This window comes from Hydra vulgaris, chromosome 06 (genome assembly GCF_038396675.1).
Source record: "Hydra vulgaris chromosome 06, alternate assembly HydraT2T_AEP".
Taxonomy (NCBI): domain Eukaryota; kingdom Metazoa; phylum Cnidaria; class Hydrozoa; order Anthoathecata; family Hydridae; genus Hydra; species Hydra vulgaris.
The window spans coordinates 23,945,938-23,973,296 of NC_088925.1; the positions used below are offsets into that span (position 1 = coordinate 23,945,938).

At 26.2% G+C, this 27,359-nt stretch overlaps 1 protein-coding gene across 1 annotated transcript in view; it reads right to left on the reverse strand.

Annotated features, from left to right (window-relative positions):
* LOC100202780 (alpha-mannosidase 2C1) overlaps positions 1-27,359 on the reverse strand; it is an 81,781-nt gene that overhangs the window by 24,848 nt on the left and 29,574 nt on the right. Inside the window, exons 13-25 of the mRNA XM_065799656.1 lie at positions 22,373-22,410; positions 22,166-22,223; positions 20,901-20,992; positions 20,587-20,637; positions 20,324-20,447; positions 18,543-18,624; positions 12,181-12,296; positions 10,694-10,724; positions 9,741-9,796; positions 9,402-9,644; positions 8,012-8,118; positions 3,044-3,142; positions 2,765-2,831 (exon numbers count right to left, since the gene is read on the reverse strand). Of these exons, the coding sequence (XP_065655728.1) occupies positions 2,765-2,831; positions 3,044-3,142; positions 8,012-8,118; positions 9,402-9,644; positions 9,741-9,796; positions 10,694-10,724; positions 12,181-12,296; positions 18,543-18,624; positions 20,324-20,447; positions 20,587-20,637; positions 20,901-20,992; positions 22,166-22,223; positions 22,373-22,410 (1,164 nt within the window). The remainder of the gene's footprint in view (positions 1-2,764; positions 2,832-3,043; positions 3,143-8,011; positions 8,119-9,401; positions 9,645-9,740; positions 9,797-10,693; positions 10,725-12,180; positions 12,297-18,542; positions 18,625-20,323; positions 20,448-20,586; positions 20,638-20,900; positions 20,993-22,165; positions 22,224-22,372; positions 22,411-27,359) is intronic.

Sequence of the window (27,359 nt, forward strand, 5' to 3'; positions counted from 1 at the left end):
AGTAAAAAACACTTACCTAACTTATATCTTCTACTTGAAGTTTCACCATTGCTGGATCATCAGGGAGAGATCTTCCTGATGATCCAGCAATGGTGAAACTTCAAGTAGAAGATAAAAGTTAGATAAGTGTTTTTTACTAATTTATTGCTCTGTTCTTTAAGAACATTGAGCACTCTATTTGTAAAATACACTAACATAATTTACATATATATATATATATATATATATATATATATATATATATATATATATATATATATATATATATATATATATATATATATATATATATATATATATATATATATATATATATATATATATATATATATATATATATATATATATATATAATTTCAAAATGATAGTTATCTTTCATGTTTAACTGCAAAGATTTTGTATTATAAACATGTCTAATTTTATTATTTTTACTTTATTTGTTGGCTTAAAAAATTTAGACAATTTAAGTTTTTGCTAAAAACTGATTTTGGTTGTCCACTACTGTATAGAAAGACAAGCTGGTTAAAACCTAATAAAAACTTGAGGAAGAATTAAAAAAGAAACAAAAAGTTGAAACCTAATACAAAAACTACAAGAATCAAGAGGTTATATGTAATGACATGTAACCTCTTGAACACAAGGTTACATGTCGTAGTTTTAACTTTACAACTTTACAAGTAGTTTAAAACTTGATCTTTGCCATTGTGATCAATTCTTAGCATGAGGCAGTGAAATTTTGTATTTCAGAGGTATACATTTAAAAAAAAGGTTGTTAAAAAATACAAAAATAATTTCTCCCTCCTAAAACTTAGATTAAGCATGAGACATGTGAAAACTTTTTTAAATTAACCAAAAAATCTCAATTGATAAAAATCCACTAATTTATCATAAAACACTTACAGCGTCCACTTGTTGGAAAAACTAGAAAAACTAGGAAAGGCTGTTTTTGAAAAACTGGAAAATAAATTTTTTGAGCATCATCAAACTAATAATGCTCAAAAAATATATATTTTCAAGTTTTTCCAGCATGCTTTTCCAAAACAGCCCTTTTCAGTTTTTCTAGTTTTTTCAGCAAGTGGATGCCCACCCTGACTTAATACCATGATACATTTTTTTTATTTATCAAACATTTTTATTTGTAAAGTAAATAAAAAACAGTAATAACCAATAACCATTTTTTACTTGTTTTTTACATATCCCTGTATGTGGTATAAACATTTTTTATATTTTACCATTTTATTGAGTTTTTATATTTACTTCTATTCTATGAATTACATCTTTTACCATTTTATTGAGTTTTTATATTTACTTCTATTCTATGAATTACATCTTTTACCATTTTATTGAGTTTTTATTGAAATAAAAAGTAAAAAGAAAAATAAATTTTAAAATTGCACAACACAATTGCATCCCTCAAAACCTTGCATCCCTCAAAAGCTGCTGCTGTTACTATTTTTGCACTTGAATGATTTGCATATAAAACCAAATTTGTAGTTTGGAATAGATGAGGGAACTTTGCTTTGCTGTTTCTATTATTTACAAAGATCTGCATATAACATTATTTGATTTGTAAGTTGACTTGGAAGATCATTGATGTATATTGAAAAAAAAACTTGAACCAAGCACAGTTTCTTGTGGTACACCACTTACTATATTTACCCATTATAATACATATCTACAAGTCAGAAAGTCAGAAAGAGATAGGTCAAACCCTTTGACCTATCTCTTTCTCTATTTTTCTATCTTTAAAAACAGGTATAATGCCTATTGAGTGGAAAGTAGAAAAAATTATTCCAGTATAAAAATCAGGAACATCCAATGATCCAAACCACTGCCGATTGATTTCTATTTTACCCACTTTGTTCAAAATTCTAGCATAACTGGTGTACTCTAAGCTTGAGGTATACTTTGAAAAAAATTATTTATTTAAAAATTTTAAAAACAAGTAGTCTAAAATAAAATCAAAAAACAAAAGTTTTGTTTATAGTTGTTTGAGGTTTACATAGAATTGATTGTTGGTCAAATTACTGAGAAAAAAAGTTTTAATTGTTTATCATGTTCATCATGATACTTAGATGTTTACAATTATTTTTGTATTGATGCCATCATTGTTAATGAAATCAAATTGAATAAATAAGTTCATTGGTGTCTCGAAATGATTTTTTTTTTTAATAATATTTATTTATCAACTTGTTTTTTGAAATGATTTATTTTCTTGCGATGAATTGCTTAACACTAAACACTTAAAACTCAAGTCATAAATATTCGATTTTAAGAGTTTTCTAAATGATCAATTTCTTTAGAAAAAATAAATAAAATTAAGTCATCAAAAGAAGTAATTTTCATTCTAAAAAATTAATGACAAAGCATAGCAACAACAAATCAACAAGTAATCAAGAATTATTCTTTAAGAATTATTTAATTTTAATAATTTTAATTGAAACTTTTTTGTTTTGTTTTGATTAAGTTAAATTACTTAAATAAAATTAATTCAAATTATTTTATTCATTTTAAAATAAAAATTACTAATACTAACTTAATATAAACAATAAGTCATTCAATATCTATAATATGTCATTATATTATCTCATCATAATGATAGATACTTAGAAACTAGCTCTTAAATAATAATAGATACTGGAAACTAGGTTTTAAACAATAATAGATACCTGGACACTAGCTCTTAAACAATAATACATACCTGGAAACAAGCTTTTAAACAATAATAGATACTGGTCACTAGCTCTTAAACAATAATACATACCTGGAAACTAGCTCTTAAAGGTCCTCGATCAATTATTTGTATCTCAGCACACAAGTTCAAAATTTCTCTAAAAAAAATTATTTCAACAAGTAAAAAATAAAGTTTGAACATAAAACATAATTGGTAAATAAATAAAAGAATTATAATGTTTAATACTTTTCTCGTTCTGATAAGAAACCTTTTCTAGGTATTAAGGATGGTTTTGGTTGTAATGAAAATAAATAAAAATTCAATAGAGTTGAACTCTATTTAATGAAAATAAACTAAAAATAAATATACTTTGTTTCCTGGTTATAAGGCATAACATCCCATGCATCCCAGTACAAAGGGATGTCAGTATACAAGCAGAAACAGTTGCTAGCAGATGCCAAACATTCTCTAAAAAGTTTAAGTCATTAATTAAAGCCAAGCATTAAAATATGCAGTTGAATGACTTCACAATGTTATCTTAAATTATTATTTTTTAAATAATATTTTGATTTTTTTATATTTTAACTTTTAAATTTTTTTATTTTATCTTCTAAAATTATGAAAATAAATACAAACATACAACTTTTTTGTTTTTGATAATAATAGAAATAATAGATTTCTTAATATAGAGACTGCAGATTCGCTCCAAAAAAAAAAAATAGTTCCAACACCTAAAATTTTTTTAGTTTAATATTTCAAAGACCATAATTAAAAAAAACCAGTTTAGCAAAATAGCAAGTGAAAAATTGTATTCAAGTGTATCCCTTATTTTCTTGCATTTACAGCACAATATGACTCTAAGTAATGTTTTGTAATACTTAATAATCCAATTAATCCTTGAGAAACACTAAAAAATTTTCATGATTTTATTATTATTGAATGTAATAGTAAAAAAGGAGGACTAATACTTTTTAAGATATGTTAATGATGGCCACAGCTGTTTTAAAAAATTCGTGTCTTATATAGAACATAAAGATGCGCATAATTAGTATTAGTATTAGTAGTATTAGTAAATGCTGTAATTTGTGTGAGCCAGTGAGTGTGGTATTAACACACTATGACAGCCAATTTGCTTGATTGCTGCTCATCAAGCAAGCAAGACCTGCTTTAAAACTGTAACTGATTGTGCTTTAACCAACTCGCTTGGCAAGCTATTCCATAAATTAACCAATCTATTAAATAAAAAGTTTTCACGACATGCTTGCTTAGTGATTTCTTTGACATATTTAAAGCTGTGACCTCTCGCTTGAGTTTGTTGAATACTAATTTTTTTGATTGTTTCCAAATTGTTAAAACTGTTGAAGAATTTAAAAAGTTGAATCACATCTCCTTGTTGCCTCCTTTTTGTCCAAGTAGAGAGCTTTTAGACGATACTCATAGTTGATTTTTTTAAGTGATGGTATTAATCGAGTTGCACGATCTTAGACTCTTTCTAATAGCTCAATTTCTCCTTTTTGAATAGGTGACCAAACTTGTACTGCAAACTCTAACAGTGGTTGCACAAAAGAAACATAAAGTATTCTCAGCAGTCTAATATCTAAGCAAACCAAGCATTTTCTAATCCCACCCAACATTTGGTTGGCTTTGCCTACGCATTTTATTACATGATTTTTCCATTTCAGATTGCTTGAGAAGATTACTCCAAGATCACTTTCAGATTCTGTTAAGTTTAACTTTTGTTCATTGATATAAAGGAGTGATTTTTTGTGATTCCGGCCAAAGTGCATGACCATACATTTTGAAATAATAAATTTCACAAGGCAGTCTTGAGTCCACTTAAAAGCTAAATCAAGATCTGATTGCAAAGAAAGAGTTGATGCACTGGAAAGCATTTCATTTAAAATTTTGGTGTCATCTACATACAGCTTGGTTAGATTTTTTAGTGTTTCAGGCAAATCGTTTATAAATAGTACAAACAAGAGTGGTCCAATTACTGACCCTTGTGGCACACCACTGGTAATTTCATTACAACTCTTGTTTTCTTTCTTTTAAAAATGCTTCAATCCATTGTATTGTCAGACCAGATATTCCATAAGCTGTAAGTTTAAGCAACAATTTTTTATGTAGCACTGTATCAAATGTCCTGGCAAAATCTAAAAAGATAACATCAACAGGTTTATCATTCTCTAAGGCGGTTGAAATAAAATCAAGTGTTTCAAGTAGATTCGTTAAGCATGATTTATTTTTAACAAAACTGTGCTGTTGCTTGACTATTAGTTTGAACTTATATAGAAAAGTTTCAAGTTTACATCTGATTATACCTTCCATTATTTTACATGCAATTGAGGTGAGTGATACCGGTCAGTAGTTTCCTGCTAAAGTTTCTTCGCCTTTTTTGTACAGAGGAGTGATATTTGCTGATGTAAATTGCACTGGCAGTTTGCTGGTTTTAAACGATTCTTTAAAAATATACGTAGGTGGAATGGTAAAGGCTGATACACAATTCTTTAAAATAGCTGAATGTAAATTATCAACACCACTTGATTTGTTATCTTTTAAGTTTTTTAATCTTAGATAGACATCTTCATATGTAAAATCTTCATTTGTCATAATGAATGTTTCAGTAGTTCTTGAATCAAAAGAAGGCAGTGGACCATCATCTTCTTTAACAAATGCAGCTAGAAATTTTTTGTTTAAGATATCGGCAATATATTTTGAATTTTGAGTGATTATACCATTTTCTTCCTTTAATGGTTTTATAGTATCTTTGACTGCTTGTTGATTGTTCATGTAGCTGTAGAGAAGCTTTGGATTCTTGATGGCTCTTTTTACCAGATTAAGCTCAAAGTTTTGTCTCACTTTTTTAATCTCATCTGCTATATTTTTGCAAATCATTTTGTATTTAGATTTCAAAACAGGGTCTTTCCATTTACAAGAGCAGTTTTTATATCTTAAATTTTGTTTGCTTCTAATAAGGAACTTTAACCTAGCATTAACCCAGGCTGGTCTAATTTTTAAAGAGTTAAATGTCTTTTTAATTAGAGTGAAATGATTACATGCCACCTCAGTATAAAAAATCAGTTCATCAAACATTTCTTGTATGTTTTTGTTACTGAAGCATTGTATCCAGTCAAAATTTGAAATTAGATCAGATATTAGTTCAAAATTGGAATTAGCAAACATAAATCTTAAATTTATTTTTATTGTCAAACTTTTTTGAATTAGCAATTAGAATTAGCAAACATAAATCTTACTTTTATTGTCACAGATTGCTTTATCAGACAAGATGAAACTGAAACATTCTTTAAAATTTTTTAGAAAACAATATCACAATATCATAAAAAATAGAAATAGCACAAATTTAAAGTTTATCATAAAGGAGATTAATTGTGAATTTATCTCCTTTATGATGACCTTTAAATTAGTGTTGTCTATTTCTATTTTTTGGTTAAACCAAAGTCAGACCATGATCTAAAAATGGATGGAGTTTTTACTTAATTTGTGAATATAGCTCATAAAACAACAATATCTTTTTATTATTTAATTCTTGACACAGGTCTTTGTTGAGAATAAGTACGAACTTTCCAGAAAACAAAAGTTATTTATTATTTAATTCTTGACACAGGCCTTTGTTGAGAATAAGTACGAACTTTTCAGAAAACAAAAGTTATTTATTATTTAATTCTTGACACAGGTCTTTGTTGAGAATAAGTACGAACTTTCCAGAAAACAAAAGTTATTTATTATTTAATTCTTGACACAGGCCTTTGTTGAGAATAAGTACAAACTTTTCAGAAAACAAAAGTTTTTTATTATTTAATTCTTGACACAGGCCTTTGTTGAGAATAAGTACGAACTTTCCAGAAAACAAAAGTTATTTATTATTTAATTCTTGACACAGGTCTTTGTTGAGAATAAGTACGAACTTTTCAGAAAACAAAAGCTATAAAACTACATTAGGAAAAGATATTTAAGCCTTTATTTGAACAAACAAATAATAATTATAAAAAACCCATCTAACATTGGTTAATATTGGTTAACTGGTTTTTAATGGGATTTTTTTTTTTTAATTTAAACATCTTCACTTCCAACAAGGCTGCTAGCAACCACTATAAAATTTGAAAATTACTAGAAGAGAAAATAAAAAGTTTATAAAGTAAGATAACAATTGACAGACAAATTAAAAGATTGCAAATTATATGAATAAGAAAAACAAGTGAAGGGAGCGAATTTCAAAAAACTGTTGATTGAGGAAAAAAAATAGACAAATATTTTTGGAGAACTTAGGAACAGTCACAGTAAATGGATGAGAATGAATGGATGAGACTTATTTGAATGACAAGAAACACCACAATCAAAACAACTTTTATACTTTTTTTTTAAATTTTGTTTTAAATTTTTATTTAGGTGCCCCAAAAAGTCCTTACAGTCTTATCACAGAGCACCATGGATGAACATTTAATTAGAAGTTCATGCCTCCATCCTAACCGATGTTGAAAAATTTGCCCAGAAGTGGGGTTTGAACCACGGATCCTTTGTTTCCGAGGAAAGTGCGCTACCACTGCACCACAGCTGCTTATTACTGCTTGTAAATGGTAAGGAAGGATTCAATAATTTTAAAGATTTTAATTGATGCACCGTAAGAAGAGAGCTTTTGGAGAAGACCAGCATGCCAAACTTTATCAAAGGCTTTAGAAAGCCAAGAGCAATAGCTTTAAACTCTTTACATCTATCTAATGCACGATAAAACCTATCAGTTATTACTGAAAGTAAGTTCTTAGATTCACAATAAGAGATTAAGTATTTGTTAATTAAAGACTCAAAAGCTTTGCTTATGATAGGAAGAAGACTAATGGGGCAGTAGTTAGGCAAGTCATTTTAAATATCTAATCATAAAAAACTTTATTAAAACTTTTTAAAAACATAGAAGTAATGGCTTTGGCTAAGAACAAATATGACAGAAACAAAAGTGAGGCTTTAGGAATTTAACACCATCAAACAGTACCACAAGATCTCATGGGTATGAATCTAGATAGCAACATTATGTATAAGGCATATTTTGAAAACCAACAATGTGCTCTTTACTACCTAAAATGAAGCTAATGCAAATATAATGAATTAAATTTTTTTCTACGATGATCAAAAAAACATTTTTTTAATTTTATGGTTTTTGTAAAAATATTTTGAAATTATTATCTTATTGCCTGAAGTCTCAAAATAAATTAAATATAACATAACAAGTATAAATAAATAAATATTAGTATTGAATGATCCACATAAAAAGAAAATAAATATAATTCTACTTAATTATAAAATAATGTCTTTAAATATTATAACCTTTGTGATTTTCGCAAAATGCACTTTGTCATCTGACCATTAGTGTTAAAATGAACTTCTAAATTTTCATTTCTTAACTGGATTTCTCCATCAAAAGCTGTTCGCCACTTGAAAAATAAATATATAAAATAAAAAGAATTTTTATCCAAAACATAATTTTATTCTAAACATAATTTCTAAAAAAATTAAATTTCTATTTTTTTGTTAAAGTAAATATTGCTGCTAAAAATAAAACTTGATGTAAAAAAATAACAAGACCATCTGAAGTTTTTATGTTATAAAAATTCAACAACCAAAGTTGCAGAAATGCTGTTAAAGATAAATAAGAAATTAAAGTTGCTTTTATGTAAAATTACATAAAGTTCTATGATGTTCTGGGTGATGTATGTATGATGTCTGGGTTCTAACATACTTAAATATTTTCTTAAATAGTTTAAATATAACAGTAATATGACAGAAAAAATATGAAATAATGATAATAATAACATAGATAGAAACATGAAAGTTTCAAAACAACTCTTATTTCAAAATAAATATATTTTAGAGATTTAAAAAAAAATTATAAAAGATAGATATACTTTTTGAAATTTTATTTTATTAAATTCATCTCCCTAAGGCTCAAGATTCCAGTCAAAAAGGCTATCCTAGATATTTTTTTTTTTTGTAGTTTAAAACTCTCTCAGCCATTAATAGGCACAAGGTAAATTTGAACCTCAAACTCTCTCTCTCAGCCATTAAGAAGCATAAGGTGAATTTAAACCTCAAACTTTCTCTTAGCCATTAAGATTGGGTGTGGATTAGGGTGGATTTGAACCTTAAACTTCTATATTGTGGACCTAGCAATCTACTACTGTTAATAATATAAAATTAGATTCAGACTCTAACCACACCCAGTCTCAGATTGGGTTTTGACATGGCTGGGTTTTGATATTTGATTTGATTTTTAACAAGGGTATAATATATTAAAATATTACATAAAAGAAGCTTATTACTAAAACATTACTCAATATGTATTAACTAATCCTGTTTCCTATGTTTTAATAGACTTTTTGATAAACATTCAAAGAAGTAAATTTTAAGTGCTCACAACAAACTTTTTAAATCTAAAATTATAATTTTATAGTATTTATAATTATATTTTTAATAATATTTATTAGTATCTATTTATTTTTATATTTTAAATTATATACACAATTATATTTCTAAACTTTAGTTGTAAAATTTCTATTACACATTTGATAAAACCTCATTTTTGATAGGGTCACTTTTTTGATAAGAACTTTGGAATCTAAACTATATCACAACTATGTTATAGTTATTTTTCTAAAACTAAAGTTCTACTAATCTTGTTTATATTTTTAATTTCGAACACTAGAAAAGGTCTACTCACCTGCTCAATAGTAACACTTTGTGGTTTAACACAAGAAACATTAGATAAACCCATACTTGGGACTTCAACATACTGCACAAACTTTTCCTCTTCATTTAACATGTGAACAAGTTGATTTTCTGAGTTGTTGCACAAATTATCTAACAACACTAATTCTTTACGTTGCCATGAACAACAATTGACTACTATGCTATGTGCTCTGTTATCATGATGAATACTCTTACCACTTTCATTTCTTTCATTCTGAAAAAAAAATAAACAGACTCGTTAAACTATTGATTTTTATGAAATTTAAAATACGAAATAACAAAATAAAAATGTTACAAAAGTATGACACACCATGTGTATAATATTCTTTAAAAGCATGGGAACTAATTCACTTTTCGAAAGTACAACTAAAACAAATTTATTGATATTGTTGAAAAAAAAAAGCAATTTTATCTTTATTCTAATATATATAAATCTCCAATAAAATTATTTAATTTCATTAGAGATTAAAGATTTAAAAAAAAAACATATTTCCAATAAAATTATTCAATTTAATTAGAGATAAAAGATTAAAAAAAGCTAACAACATTGTCACAATAGAATAGAATAGAAATCACAATAGAACCTGCAGAGAATGTTCACTAAAGAAAATGCCAAATTTTAAATATGTTATTTATAAATAATAGTTAGAAAAACATAATAATGTTAGACAAAATTATTATTATTATCTTTAAAAACTTAAAATGAATTTGTTTAAATATTTTTTATTAAATTGATAAAGTGTTGGTGAAAAGACACACTAAATTACTGGTATGTTCTAGTATGAATGTATGCATGTTCTGACATACATACGTATGTAAATTACTAGTATGTATGTAAATTACTGGTAGGTTCTGGTATGTATGTGTGTATGCAAGTATGTATGTATGTTTGTATGTATGTATGTATGTATGTATGTATGTATGTATGTATGTATGTATGTATGTATGTATGTATGTATGTATGTATGTATGTATGTATGTTTGTATGTATGTATGTATGTATGTATGTATGTATGTATGTATGTATGTATGTATGTATGTATGTATGTATGTATGTATGTATGTATGTATGTATGTATGTATGTATGTATGTATGTATGTATGTATTTATGTGCGTATGTATGTATGTATGCATGTATGCATGTATGTAAGTTGATTTTAAAAATAGTGTTTACATTGTTTCACAAATTAAAAGTAAAAAAGATAAAGCTAATACAAACTTTAAACATGCAAAAATTGCATAAAAAAGTAAAAACTAATTGCCTTCATAAAGCTTTTCAGTATCTTCATAAACCTGAAATTAAAATAATATATAATTACTTCAACAAATATCAAACTAGGCACCAGACTCTAAAGTTTTCAGAGTGTATATTTTTACCCAGACTTTTAAATCATTGACATACAAAATACCTACAGCCTCCATATTTCTAGCATTTTTGCACCTAGAACCCTGAAATCCCAAATCCTATCAACTCTATTATGACTACAGATTAAAACTGCTTAACTCTTCTTTTGAGAACTCTGGAGCTCTAACTTATTTAAGCATTTGTGAAACCTGGACTCTAACTAGCCAGACTCTAACTAAGAGTCCAAAAGTCACAAAATACTTCGGAATTCAATAACTCACACCTTTATTTACTTTTCATTGTCTAGGACTCATATTTACATACTTTTTTATAATATATTTAAGAACTTTTTATAGTATATACTTTTTATAGTTTTTTTTTAATTTGTTAGAAAAAATAATGAACAATATTATTCAATCCAGTATATATGCAACAATGCTCATATTTTATCAAACAAGTAAAACAGTGCTTCACATGTTAGCGTAAAACAAAACAAACTAGCAGTTTTAATTGAAAACATTATTAAACAATTTTAAACATCTCCTAACCATCATATCACATGTCATTTTTTCTAAAGTAATTAATTTACTGTTGTATATATATTTTTTAATATTTTTATGGCCTGATACTTATAAATTTTATGGTTTATACCAAACATTTACATTATTTTTTACATCATAAATAACAAATTATAAATAACATTATTTGTAAATATAAATTCAAAAAAATTTTCTAAACTCCACAAAAACATTTTTAAAGGTTAAAATTCTTTAAGTTAAAATATTTTTAGTGTTAGTTTTATAAAAGTTTAAACCCAAAAATTTGAAATCAATATTTTAAAAAATGTAGCTAGATATAAAACAAAAATTATGTTACTAAATGAAAAATATCAAAAAATTATTTTTGAAATTTGATTTTTAATTTGAAGAATTGTAACTAAAAACCTTTAAACATTTAAAATTGTTAAACAACTAAAATTGTTTTTGACTTCAATAATAGGGGCTTTATTCACTTTATTCACTGTTTTTGACTTCAATAATAGGGGCTAGGTTCATTAATTATGTCAACAATTTTTTGTCAATTTATCACCTCTTAATTCCCTTTGTCAACAACTTGTCAAACCCCTAGAGACCCTGCTACACAATTACATTTACATTTGATTACCCCGCTTCCCTCAAATAAAATTAAAATTAAAAAAAACATTTTTATCTTCCCTTTTTTAAAGAAATTAAATTTATCAAAAAAAGTAACATTGGTGACTTTTCTTGATCTCCCCCTCTCCCCTTTGTCAACTATTGTTGACATAATTAATGAACAGCCTTATAAATCACGCAAATCAATGAAAACTAATAATTATAAAGAAAAGTCTTGATGCTATTAAACATACTAATTATATAAACATACACATTGTATGGAAGTCCCTGGCAGAACATCGTGAAACTGATTTAATAGCACATTTTTCCAGCATTGACGAAGAGTTTCAGTGATTTCTGTTAGATATAGATTATTTTTTGATTTATCTAAAAATATACAGAAAAGCGCATAAACATTTTTTATGTATGGTATATGACAATTTTTATATTTTACATTTTTACTAAAACATAAGGGACAAAAATGATTTTTTTTATTTGTAACCAGTCCTGCCATTAAGTCATCTTGGCCCCCCAGCAAATTAAGAATGTGGCCTCTCCAGCTTCTACCTTTCCCCCTCCCCCCACCTTTGAAAAAAAGAGAAATTCAACATGATTTTTTTTTCTTTGTATTTGACATATATTTAAAACACTTCTTTTTTTATATATATATATTTTTAAGTGCCTTAATAAGTCTTTACAATCTTATAACAGAGCACCGCAAAAGAGCATTTAAATGGAAGTTCACGCCTCCTTTCTTACTAATATTATATAACTTGCCCAAAGATGGCGTTGAACCACAGATCTCAGAGCTTATGAGGCAAGCGCGCTAACCACTACACTACGGCTGATCAAACTTCAATAAGGTAAAATATTGACATTTCTATAGAATACATAGTTTTAATCTAAGTTACATTATTACATTATTATGTAGAGAAATTATTTTGATGACTTGTGGTGGCAATCTTTAAATCACCAAAATGATTAATCACACCTTCCACGTTAATTTCTTTTAGAACATTTTCAATTCAAAGAACATCTTGAGTTGACAAGGGTTTCTGTTCACTGTTAACCCTGTAACTGTTAAAAGACCTCTTCGGTACAATTTGTAATAAAAGCAGAGAGAAACAACCTTGGAACAACATCGACATTAGAGAATGTGGATTCAAGTTTGTTTGATTAAATAACAAAAAGTATATCTAGATGATTTGGTTTTCTGGCTACACCACTTCAAATTTTAATTAGAAATGAAGTGGAATTAAAAATCTTGGAAAATAAATGTATAATTTGGGTAAGATTGTATTGATTGGTTAAGATTTTAAAAACTTTTAGGCGTACAATATGATTGCAACAGAGTCCCCAAACTCCGTACTTTTCTTATGTTTTGAGTCCAGAAACTCAAAGCGAAAGAAAAGTATAAACTTGCCTTGCTTTTCAAGCAGAGTTAAATATTGATTTACGATGACATTAATCTCAGAAACCATTTTTCTTCTCCAAATGAAGTCTCGGCCAGCCAAGCTCTTTTTTTTTAATTTGCCAAAACTTGATCTAACCTCTTGAATGAAAAAAGATAAGAGAAAAAAAGAGAGCTGTAAAGTTCATTTACCTCTGTGAAATTGATTTCATTTGCCTGAAGCATTTTGTTATCTTTGATGAACATTTTCAAAATTTTGCTCCAGATGACTATCATAACAGCAGTCTCCAGCAAATCTTATTTTGAGAACTTTACTAGCTTCTACTAGAATGTTTGGTTGTTGCCTTTCTTTAATTCCGTCTAAAAATCATTAAAAATGGTTTTCCCTGATTTTTATAAAAGATTTAGTTTATGGTCTTAATTGCTAAGCTAAAAACATTTGCTTTTTGGAATGTTTTATTAATAATTATTAATAACAAAATGGCTAGTTTTTTTTTTGTGACATAGTAGAGCCATTAAACATTTCAATATGTTTCTTAGTAAAGACATGATAAATGTAAATCTTATTAAATATTTTTGATTGATGGGCTTTTCTATTTACAAGATATAATTATTTTTAACTTCTTATTTTTCAATAGTAAATATATATTTATATATATAAAATATACTTTTAAACTTGAAGGTAGCCTCAAAAAAGCTGAATAATGACAAAATCTAGATTTGTTATTTTTTTATTTTGTTAAAAAAGAAAAAAAAAAAAAATTCAAGATATAAATATAGAATAAAAAGAGCATTTTTATTTTATTTTTCATTTTTCACTTAAAAATTTTTTAATTTGCAAAAAAAAAAAAAAAATCCTTGCTGGCTTGCCTCTCCAAACGCTGTAGACCAGCAGTGGCTGCTTATGCTGGACAAAGAAGGACCTGTTTGTAACCACCTGATTTTTTCCCAAAGTAACATAAAAAGTTATAATGCACTTATAAATATTTTTCAGTGAAAATAAATAGAAAATCAAGGTCATAAATATCTTTCTTACTAAATTATTAATTTTATTATAAAAGATCATTTAATATTTAAATGTTTTATAGAATAACAAATAAAAACTGCATAATTAATATAACAATTATCACTATAACATTAAAAAAATAAACAACAGCAGCATACAAACTATTTTATCTTTTTTTCCTTACGCAGATCTTCATAAAATATAATCAAAAATAGAAAAACCAAGATGAAAAAAAAAGTATTATAAACAACGATTAACTTAAACATTTGTATAATTTAGAAATAGTAGTGTTTTGGTATATGCTTAAACTGTTTATCTCTCTATGGTGTTTACCTCTCTATGATGTTTACCTCTCTATGGTGTTTACCTCTCTATGGTGTTTACCTCTCTATGATGTTTACTTCTCTATGGTGTTTACCTCTCTATGGTTTTTGTATTTTTGAATATATTTTATGTAAAAAAAGTGATGACTTTGAAACAATATTTTTGATAATGTAATAATTATAATGATTATAACGATAACAATCTTAATTTTTTTTTTTAATTTAGTGCTCCTAAGAACTAAGTTAATGTATTTGTTTCAATTAAATAATTTTGCTAATTGTGTCTTGTGATTTATATTGCTGCATAGCATTAGTTATTTTAAACAATAATTTTAAACAATAAATACAAAATGCTAACACAAATTATTTGGCATTTTTGACGAGTTGTAGGAAGTAACTGATTAGAGCTTCAGTCCTAAGCTAAGTCCTAAGCCTCTTTGAAACAAAGTCCTAAGTCCAAGTTTGAGTCCTAAGCAAAATTTTCTCTTTAAAACAAAGATTAGTAATAGATGTGCTTAAATATAATTCAAAACCAATCAGGCTAACCCAAGTAGAAGCCTTAATTTTGTAACCTATATATACCTAAATTCTATATATACCTAATTTCTCTATGTACCTAAATTCTATGAGCCTAAATTACATATGCATCCAAATGTATTTTTATGCTAATAATTTTTAATACAATCAGTTTCTGAAGATTGCTTGTCTAAAATTTTAGTAATCTTTGAGGTAATAGAGAAAACAAATACAATTTTTTTTTTTTTAATTAACTAGAAAAACTATATTAGAAGACTTATTTCAAGCATACTTAAAAAATACACTGTAATTATTAAGTGTTAAAATCAATTCTTATATCAAAACAAAACATGAATTATATTATCAAATTTTTTTAAGCTAGTTAAAAGGAAACATGTCTATCATTTAGATCAATAGATATTAACTTTTTTTTTTTAAATTAAAAAAATAAAGACTAAAAACTGAATTTCTAAATTTCACTTAAGCAGCAAAAAATTAGATAATTGATAAATTATAAATATCAGTTAATATAACTTAAATAGGTAGAAAATGCAAGGAGTGTACATACATAAACTGAGGTTTTGAGCTTGGACAGGCAATCTATTAATTTAATAAAAACTATTTCCTAAAATAATTTTTCAACTTTTTCTGTTTGGGTTAATTAGCATGGTGATGAGAAAATTAACAGGTCAATAAAGTTCTTCTAGTTTTTTTATATAAAGTTTAAATGAACTTTGATAACTTGTAACTCTTGATAATTGATAGATTTTTTGCAGTCTCAACAGCCTGCAGCATACAAATATTGTATTGACATATATTACTCTTATTTTATTTTGAATAAAGACCACAACTACAATTTGAATCCTTCAGCAATTTTTAATAAAACCTTATCAAAAGATCTTTCAGAGGTAAAAGAGCTCATCATAAACAAAACAGCAAGTCGTTGGCATGCATAAAATGAAAATGACAATCAACAAATCAGCAGTTGCTTAAATATTTGTGAATTCAGTGTTCAGACAACAATAAAATGCTATTTATCAGTTGGTTATGTCAATGATAAACCTCGCATTAGGTGTCCAAAAAAACTGTCAGCACATAACAAAAACATTCTTTACATGCAAAAAAAAGCACAATAAAATATACAAAGGAAGATTAAACTAGCATTGTGACATATTGGAAAATGGGCTTATTCTTAATTGCAATTTATTTGAGGCTAATTGAAACTGGTTATTTTAACAAGACTATGCTCTATGTCAGCCTCTATTTTATTCAAATTAATATTTGCCTTATGCCTTGGCCACAATCACATGATAGAACGTTTATAAACGTTTAAACTTTATTGCACTTTCTTCTCATTAATTTTTATGTTATTTGTGTTTAACATTTCTCTACAGAAAAGATTTTGGTTTTTTCCTAACTAATAATTAGCAAAGAAAAATAAACAAAAAACAATGTGGACCCTGATCATATATATATATATATATATATATATATATATATATATATATATATATATATATATATATATATATATATATATATATATATATATATATATATATATATATAAAAATAGGGGCTGTTCTACACTGTTTTTGACAGCTTCAAGCGTATTTAGGCACAGCCCAAATTAAAAATTAAGCAGCTTTTTCTTTTACATTTTTTATGGCAAATATTGCTTTTTTCATGAAAAAACGCTTTTTTTTGGCAATATTTCTGGTAAGTTTCTTCAGGACAGGGGGTGTACCACTTCCCAAATTTTTTTTCTAAAATAGCCCCTGATATATATATATATATATATATATATATATATATACACACACACAATTATATTAAACAATTATGATAATAAACATGGGGTGAATACAATCATAAATAACAAAATAGTATTTAACTACCATATTAAACCACATTAATAAACTACCCTCATATGTGAAAATATTATGTTATATTTATGTTATAAATTTTTATTTATAACATAAATATAAAATAAAATTTTTCTCAATCTCTTTGATCTTTTTGGTGTCGAAGTGCAAGACAAGTTTCTTTTCCCTCAAAGTTTCCATTATACCTTGTCTTGTCTGTCAATAAGTTTTTGCAGATGTGAAGATTCTCAAGATTCACACCTGATTTATTGCATATTGCTGCAATGATCGCTGTTAAAGGTGGAATCCCAACCCTATTCTGAGCAGATACTAATCCTGAATATACTAGTAGAGATACAATCCACCAGATCTCCAGGACTAATATTTATCATTATCTAAATAATAAATAATAAATAATAATTTAATTTATTTTAATTTTATCTTTTATATTTAATGTATTTTAATTGAACTTTAGCTTAGTTTACTTAAAATGTCAACAATTAATAAAAATGAATACAACCAAAAATTAATAAAACAACATTTAATCATCATTTGTTTACGTTGACTTTTACTATAGAATAAGAGTTTTGAAGTAATTCATCGACAGAATCTGTGAAAAATACAGCGTCTGACTTGGAACCAGCATCAGAAACAAAAGAAACCTCACTCAGAGCCAGGTCCCTTTTGTTTTGCCCTTTCTCCACTTCTGTATTTTATTGAGTAATTAAACTTATCTTTTAATTGACCAACAGCAAGTTAAGTTGGCATGCCTTTTTTTAATAAGTATAATGGTTATAAACATATCAAGGTTCAGATTTTGTTAAAAATAAAATAAGCAATTACACATGTTTTGCATAAAATGAGCACAATTTAATTATACCGGAATTCTCATGCCTATTTGATGCATGAAAATCATTTAACGAAGTTTTTTTTTTGGGCAAAACAAAAAAATGCATCAGAACAGAAGAAAGTTTTTTGTCTTTTCTACAAAGCATAAAAAAAAGGCAACATTTTTGTAAGTTTAAGCGGGTTTGTGAGCCTCTTAAAACTTTTTGTGTAAGTTTACCCGAACCTGTTTCAAAAATAAAAATATATAAAAAATTGCATCAGACTAATAATATTATTTAACTTAGGCATTACCAATTAGTTTAATAAATAAATAAAAAATGAAAAAAGTTCCTTACAAACTAATCCAAAATTGAAGTAATTTTTTCAAAGGATTCAATTTTGTTAAGTTTTACAGATATCACTTTTTGACTGCATAGTTCTTTTTTTTTTGTTGATTTTTAACCTTAAGGGACTTCAGAGGATGGAAAAAACTGGAGAGGTGTCCTGGGGGAAAAAAAATTATGTTTCTGGGACACCCTAATAAATACACCCATCAATATAATAAATATGTACATCACTTTTAAAAAAAACTTAATTCAGATGAAATGCTAAAATTTGTGCCTAATAATCTTTAAAGGAAAAAGAAAAAAAAAAAAAAAAAATCGATCAAATCCAGTTTTTTACCTGAGCTGTGGAGAAATGCCCAAACTTGTGAAAATTCTATATTATGTAAGAGTACTTCACATTTCCTGTTTCTTTTTTTTATCTAAAGTAAAACAGATATAATAATACATAAAGATATCACACATATTTTTACTTTACTATATATTTAGATTTTTATTTAGGAAAATCAAACAAATGAACTCAATACTACTAACGAAATCCTTTTATAAGTATTACTAAAAATTTTGTAAAAGTAATGTATAATGCAGTAGTAGTGTTGTGGTAGAGCGATTGCCTCATAAGCAAGAGGTTCGGTGATCAATCCCCATCCACATCTCTGCAGCCTTGCTTGTCAAGGTTAAAGTTTTGGAGTTATAGAGTTGAGAGAGGGTTGTAACCACAATGATAGTAGCCTCCTTAACTGTAGTGGCCTCCTCGTCCTTGGGACGGCAAATTACAATTAAAAAAAAAACGTATTCATTGAAATTTTTAATATTTTATTTAATGTTTATGTTTTGAAGAATTGAACTTTTATAATATTACTTTATTATTGTCATTATTGAACCATAATTAAAAACAATTTTTTAAAACTTGATGCTCTTCATAGCTTAAATTTTTAATCAAAACTGAGAAACTCTATTATGATACTAACACTAGAAAGGAAACCAACCAAGGTTTATAAGCTCTTTGTATCCTTACTGAAAAATAAATTGGAAGTTTGTCTCAAATTTTTTTTTCCTGAGCAAGTAGCTTGCATCACAGCATAAATATGTATATATATATATATATATATATATATATATATATATATATATATATATATATAAATATATATAAATATAATATGTATATACAAATGTCTTTATGTACTTAGCCTTGCATAAAATGTCATTGATAATACCATGTTGAAATTAGGAGCTGCAGGCCTTATCCACATACATCAACTGAGGCACTTTAGGCAAAATTTTATTATATAACAAAAAGAAAAAAAAAAAAAATTCTTTCCATACTTTTTTTCCCCATGAAAAAACTGTTAGGATTTATATTATAATTTTTAAACAAACATGTATTTATGTATGTAGATCTGAGACAACTCAATCAAAAAGACCAAAAGAGGCCCCACTCAGTACTAATTTTCTTGAAACATTTTTAATATGAAATTATTATTTTAATATGATCATATTGTTAAACAGATCCTATGTTAAGATAGGCAAGACTCTTAAAGAAAACTCTAAATTTGATAAGAATAGGAAGAACTAGCAAACCATGGGTAGTAATTTTCCTAGTGATAGTTAAACAATTTAAATACTCCATTTTAATTTTTAAAACAGGTTAATGTCAGGAATGGCTTTCTATTATAAAAAACTGCTTTAACTCTCCCATAACGCCATATTCAAATGAACAAATAACATTATGTAAATCCATCCAAACCACACAAGTGTGGATTTTGTATTTAGTGCTGGGATGAGTTTTTCTAAGTTTTGCTATTGTAAAAAAAACTGGAAAAATGGGAGGTCATTGTGTGCGTGTTACACAACACACAACCAGCCATTACACAATTTTAAATAGGAAAAATGTCCAAGTTGGTGTGTACTAAACATTGTAGTGATTTTCAATGACAATGTTCAAACTTAATTTCAACCTCATATGGTTGTAAAAAAATAAATTAACTTTGCGCATATTTAATTAATAACTAATATAAAACTTATTCAATTATCATAATTATCATAATCTATTGGAAATTTACACTAATAAATATAAGACATACTAATACTATTTACGCTAATAAATATAAGACATACTAATGCTTGTGTTGTAAAAGTTCCTTGATGGAGTTCCAAATACAACTCCCCCACCCATGTCTGAAGATTCTTTTGGCAATTTTCCAGACTCTCAAAAAATCGTGTAGGATTAGAATTAACAACTCTAAATAAAAATATTTTATAAACACTATACTAGTAATATCTATGTCTATAACTAAAGTCAGAATGCAAACTCATCTCAATCTGACTAAACTTACACTCAACTTTAAAGTAGCATGTAAGTAAAACAATAAAAAAATTACCGTGGTTGATCAAAACTAGCCATTCTCTCAATATTTTCAATCATATCTTCTCTAAATAACAAATTATAAATATGCAGTAAATCATATATAAATATATAAATAAATATATACAAATATGAATACATACATACAAACATGCATGTACAAATGTATATATTTGCATCCATCCATCCATCAATTTATATATAACATACATACATACATACATACATACATTAAATCAATAATAATATATCTTTTTTGATAATAAGATATAGGTAGAAGTCAAACTACATTTTTTTTTATAAAAAGGAAATGAAAATTTAAATACATACGTAGGCCCACCACCACCATCGCCATAACCATATAGCAACATAGCGTCACAAACTACTCCTGGATCTTTGTTTTGGGACTTTGTTTTTAAAATCTAAAAATTTAATAAGAACTTGGTATTTTTATTACATGTATCTGTCATTAAATAAATATTATAACAGACCATGTAGATTACACACTGCAGAGTATACATCTTTTTTTAAAGCATCTGTATGCAATGTATGAGAGCTGTGCATATACTTATAATATTTAAATAAGTTTGAACATATTGTTTCTGCAATTTGTTAAATAAAAAAAAGGAAGTTTTAAAAAACAAAGTCAACTGTTACAAAGCTTTAACAACAACTAAGTAATACAGGGTGTTAGCCAGCCTGATGGCACCACATATAACACAGAATTCTCAATTGGTTCAAAAGATATATAGTAGTAAAAGTAGTAAATCAAAGAAAAAATATTCAGACTCAGATTTTATGAATTTATGCGTAGTTAATTTTTTATATTTTTTTATTTTTTATTGGTGTTGATGCGTAGAAAATGTAACTAGTACGAACGACCTAGAAATAAATTAAGTTAATTAAGAAGTTTTTTTTTTTTTTTTAAACATGTTACTTTTTTTTTATTTAATATAAATAAACAGCAACAGAAAAAAAAATTGTTGATTATTTTAAGTAAATAAACAAAATGTAAACAAAAAAAAAAAATAATTTATAATCTAGCAAACTTTAATACTAATTTAGACTTGGTTAGTTATATATATTACATTTTGTTCAGGTTTGGAAGCTAGAGAAACAAACAGTTTTTCTATGTAGTTATAAGCTCTTTAACTATTCTAAACATTTGCTGCAAAACTTGCTGTAAGATTTAAAAAATAAATTTTCTTAATTAGAGAAATCAATTTTCATTTGGCATAATAATTGTTTAATTTTGATATGATTGATTTCAATACTTGATATGCAGCATATATTACGAGAATACACACTAGCCTGTATATTCTTGTAATAAATAACCCCACATTTTTACTATGTAAAACATATAGTAAAAATATGGCTTGTGCATATAAATTCAGAAAACATATAGTAAATATTTGGAATTAAATATACTAATTATATATGAAGACTTTATATATGCTAATTTATTTAAAAATTTATTATTAAATATTTTTTTCACAATAATAAAACTTATTAAATCGTGTATGTCACAAAAAAATTATTAAGTAGGTAAATAACATGCACAATTTAAAAAACGAATATATGAATAATAAACTTACATCTTTATATCCAGCTGATGATTCATATGTGTCAGCAGGAGGAAAGTGAGTGAGGCATCTTAATATACAAAAGTAAGACATTTTAAAGTACACAATTTAGTAAGACATTTTAATAAATAAAAATAAATGAGAAATCAATCACTTGAATATATAAACATTTTATGAATAAAGTGTTATATCACAGCTTTTTAATTACACAAAACATACTTAGATCCATCTATTCCTTGCCATATAAATGAACTGTGCTGAAATGTATTCACATAAACATATGTACATTTATAATATATATATATATATATATATATATATATATATATATATATATATATATATATATATACATATATATATATATATATTTAATATATATATATATATATATATATATATATATATATATATATATATATATATATATATATTATGATATATATATATATATATATTATATATATATGTATATATATAACTTAAATTGCTTACATATGCATACATATATGTATATATATATATATATATATATATATATATATATATATATATATTATGATATATATATATATATATTATATATATATGTATATATATAACTTAAATTGCTAGTTTAGATGGGCACTTTGATGTCAAATTGAAACAGCTTGCTGCCTGGGGCTTCAGTACATACATCAACTGACAAGTAACCTGACTCGCAGCAGAGTGCTGCTATATCGACTGAGGGTTTGGGATGGGGCAGCAATCTTTTCTTTTATTCTTCTTCTTTTTTTTTTTCTTTTTCTGAAAATGCTGTATGCTATAAAGATAAGCAAAACTAGTGAGCGAATGCTCATCTAAACCAGCTATAGAAGATATATGTAGATAGATAGATATATCTATAGATATAAATACATACATATATAGATATAATACATACAATATTATGATCACCTCAGGTTTTCCACATATTTTGTTTTCAAAGTTATTTTAAAGTATTTTTAAGGTGAGCATATTATTATTGCTAACTTATTATACAATACTGAAATAATCTATAAAATAAAATAGAAAAGAAAATTTCTTTATAATCATGATCAATGTGAAGTTAGGTGTGTTTTAAGTCAGCAATGTGAATTTTTGTCAATTTTAAAAAAAACGTGGTTGATCTGTCACATACATTTTTTTTATATTTTAACATTTTTTTGAGTGAAAAGTTTTTTAATATTTTTAATACATTTTATAAAGTTATTATAAATAGCAAGAATTAATATATAGTACCATTTTATTAACATTTTTAGTGTAACAGGTTGTAATTGAAATTTTCAATAAAAAATAAATATGGGTAAGGGTAAGGACATAAGTCCAAGCAATGGACTTATGTCCTTACTCTTTATTAAATATTTTTAACACATTTTATGTCCTTACCCTTTATTTATTATTTTTAATACATTTTATAAAGTTATTATAAATAGCAAGAATTAATATATAGTACCATTTTATTAACATTTTAGTGTAATAAGTTTTAATTGAAATTTTCAATAAAAAATAAACATGGGTATAGGTAAGGACATGAGTCCAAGAAAAATTTCAAAAGTAAAAGCACTTTTACAGCATTCAAAGCATTCACAATGGGAAAATACGAAAATGTGTAAAGTTTTGCAAACTTTTGTCAATAAAATCAAACACAAAATGGAAAACAACAGCACTCTTAAGACGGAGTGGGTTAAAACATAAAACCAATCCCAGTACAGACAGAATTATAAGAGATATTTGCCTGGAAAATAGAAAAAAGTCACCCCTTTTTCCTGAAAAAACTTGTTCAAGAGTCTGGAATACAAGTTTCAGAGCGCACAGTGAAGAGACATCTGGCTAAAGATGGTTTAAAATCACACAAACTGGCTAAAAAAGCAAGGCTACTTCCAGCAATAATAAAAAAGAGATTGCAATGGGCAAAAAATCATAAGTATATGACTATTGGAGATTGGGATAATGTAAGTTAGTCAATTTTGAATGAAATACTGTTAAAAACTGTTTAAATGTTGACATAAACTTAATTACAACCACACTATGATGACTTTTTCAGGTGTGTTTTTCAGGCGAATCAACTTTTGAGATCTTGTTGGACAAACCACCTTTGTCCAAAGAAGACCAAATGAAAAATATCATCCAGATTGCATTATACAAACTATTAAACATCCTACTAACGTTATGGTGTCGTCAGTTATCAGTGGTAAAAGCACAGGTAGACTATATATTGTCAATGGGATAAAATCTCTTCCGAGATTTCAACAAACAAAAGGAATTTGATTGAAAAATTTATCTATCGTTGGCACCACAATGAAAAAATTAAGACAGCAGCAATAAACTGTATCAAAAGTATGCCAGACTGAATAGCTAAGGCCATTTTGTTGAAAGGAGGAATGAAAAAATATTAGTATTTTTTTATGACTTGCAATCAATTAGAGTAATTGTTTGTTAAAATGTGTGTATATTTATTTTGAAAAATTATTTTATTATTAAGGAAACATGTTTTATCAATAAAATATAACTAATATTACAATTGTACTTTTTTTATACTTTTTACAAACCCTTGAAGTTAAAAATACACAAAAATTATAGGTGATAATAATATTGTGGCCAGAGACTGTGTGTGTATATATATATATAAATAAAATAAATGTTCTTCTGAGTCTGAAGATTCAGAAGAACATTTCACAAGTACTAACAAAAACTAATGCAAAACTAAAACTGCAACCAATTAGTAACATCTTCAAAGTTATCAACCAGCAAAGCAGCAACCATTTGTCAACAGTTAGACAATGAAATTGATATTCAGACACCTTCACAGTTTGGTTTTTTGGTTTCAAGATCAACTATTAAAGCTGTTAAGCTTAAAGAAGAAAAAACTTTTAGAAAGCTGGTCACTGCACTTTGATGATATATAGTCAACAAGAATGTCAAGTGTTAGTGTTGAAGAATAAACAAAGAGAAGTTAAGTTACAAGTACAAGATCTACTAGAGGGAAAAGCAAATACTGTTGTTAAAAGTTTAACACCAATTCTTAATGAATCCAATTCATGGAAGAGTATAAAGATTTTAATGGACACTACAAATGTAAACACTGGAAAAAAGAAATGGGATTGTCAGTCAGTTACAAAGGTATTTTAATGTAAAGAAACTGGAAGAACCACAATTTATTGGTTGTCAATATCATGCTCTTGACCAAGTCCTTCGCATAGCAATGAATGAAGAACTTGGAAGAAGCAATATGATATGAATATCTATTTATCCAGGAACTTGTAAAAAACTACAAACAGCTCAGGAAGAATTTCAAGAATGGTAGTGATTACTGAAACTGCAGGGTGGCGTGATGACATGAAATCTCTAGTTCATTTAACTCAGTTATTCTGCTTTTTTGAAGAATCTGGAGTATTTCTGGAATATAAAGTGAAGTTACAGAAAACACTTAAATTAAATAAAGCAAGATGGAATTCTGGAGCAATACTAGCTCTTTCGGCATTCATTCTTCAATAAGAGAAAAGAGACTCACTAAACATTTGACAGTTCATCTTTTACAGATGAGAGAACCATTGGTTTACTGACCAAATGTACAATGCAGATGATTATCAAAAGTTATGTAGCAGCTTGCACGGTCACAAAAAAGCGTTAAACTAAGTGCAAAAGTTTTAGACTCAGGAACCATCGAGACTGGAAATTCCCTGAACAAATCAGTATGTAAAACGAGCAATCAGGTGCCTTCAGGATCTTTTTGACATCTGTAAAAAGAAAGAGAACCTCCAGCTTAGATTTATTTTGTCTAACAAAGCAAGAGAATTGTATAATGCGCTTTAATTAAGCTGAATACTGCACAACATTTTTTCAATATACACAGCATCTTATTGTACTAAAACATAATAACTCTTCAGTTAAAAAAATTAGAATTAAAAAATAAGGATCATAAAATTGTTTGAAATTTTTTCCATACGCGTATATGGTAAACTTGAATTTTTTGGTTTGTGGGTGACCTTTTTTAATAAGAAAATAGAATTAATTTTTTTCATTATTTTTTTTACAAGTTTTCATTGATTTGTGACAGGAATAGAGTCACAAAAAAGTCAAAAACTTAAAATGAAGTGAAATCACATGAAAATTATAAAAATGATAACTATATTATAAAAAACTTATTAAAAATATTGTCAAAAAAACTAGTAAAAGTGCACTTTTTTCTTTTTTAATAAACTTTATTTTTTTTTTGTTAAATCTGTTAAAATTTAACATATTTATTTTTATATAATATAGTTATCATTTTTGAATTTTTTTTAATGATTTCGCTTCATTTAAAACCCAACATGATACAATTTTGAAGAATTTTTTTTTTGATAATATTAAGAACTTGTTATATGTTCAAGGGTCTTGAGAATATATTTGCATACAGCATGGAAAATAACGGCCATTCAACAGTCATCGAGCACCCGAAATGGCTAAAATTGCTATTCTGACCTCCTAAAATAAATTCTTGCTGGTCATATTTGACTGGTTGAAAAAAAAATTAGAGTTTTAAAAAACAATGTTTGACATATGATCAGGATGTTATTTGGAAAATGCATATACCATAATTTCATAAAATCATATATATTTTGAAAAAGCATTTAAAATTTTGTTTTATTGTTTATGATATGCCACTTTAATTGCTAGCAGGTCATTAAAGCGATTTTTCCTTAATCCTTTTTTTTTTCTGGTTTTTATCTTTGTTTTTAAAACATTACATTAAATTAACTTCATATTAACATTTAATAATTAAAAATTAATAAGTTATTTATAATTTTATATTATTAATTCTGCTACTTAAATATATTTGAATATATTAAACTTATTGTTGCCTAATAAATATTGCATATTAATAGAAACCTATATTTTTTTGTTTTAACAACGCTTAACTTAATTAATTTGCTTCATTGACGAATATTATACATGATGTAAATTATATCTATTAAGTTTTTTGCTTCCCTTTTTTAAATTATTTTCATTTTACTGGTGGTGAAAATCCTTTTTTCAAAAACGATTGAATTTCTTATTTTATTATTTTAACAAAATTACTTAATATATTATTTAAATAACAATATTATAATATATAATAATTTCTGTATTTAACTAAGAACATTTTTTCTTTCAACTGCATTTAGTAATTTTGTTTTATTTTTCTTCAAATCTTTTTATTTATTTT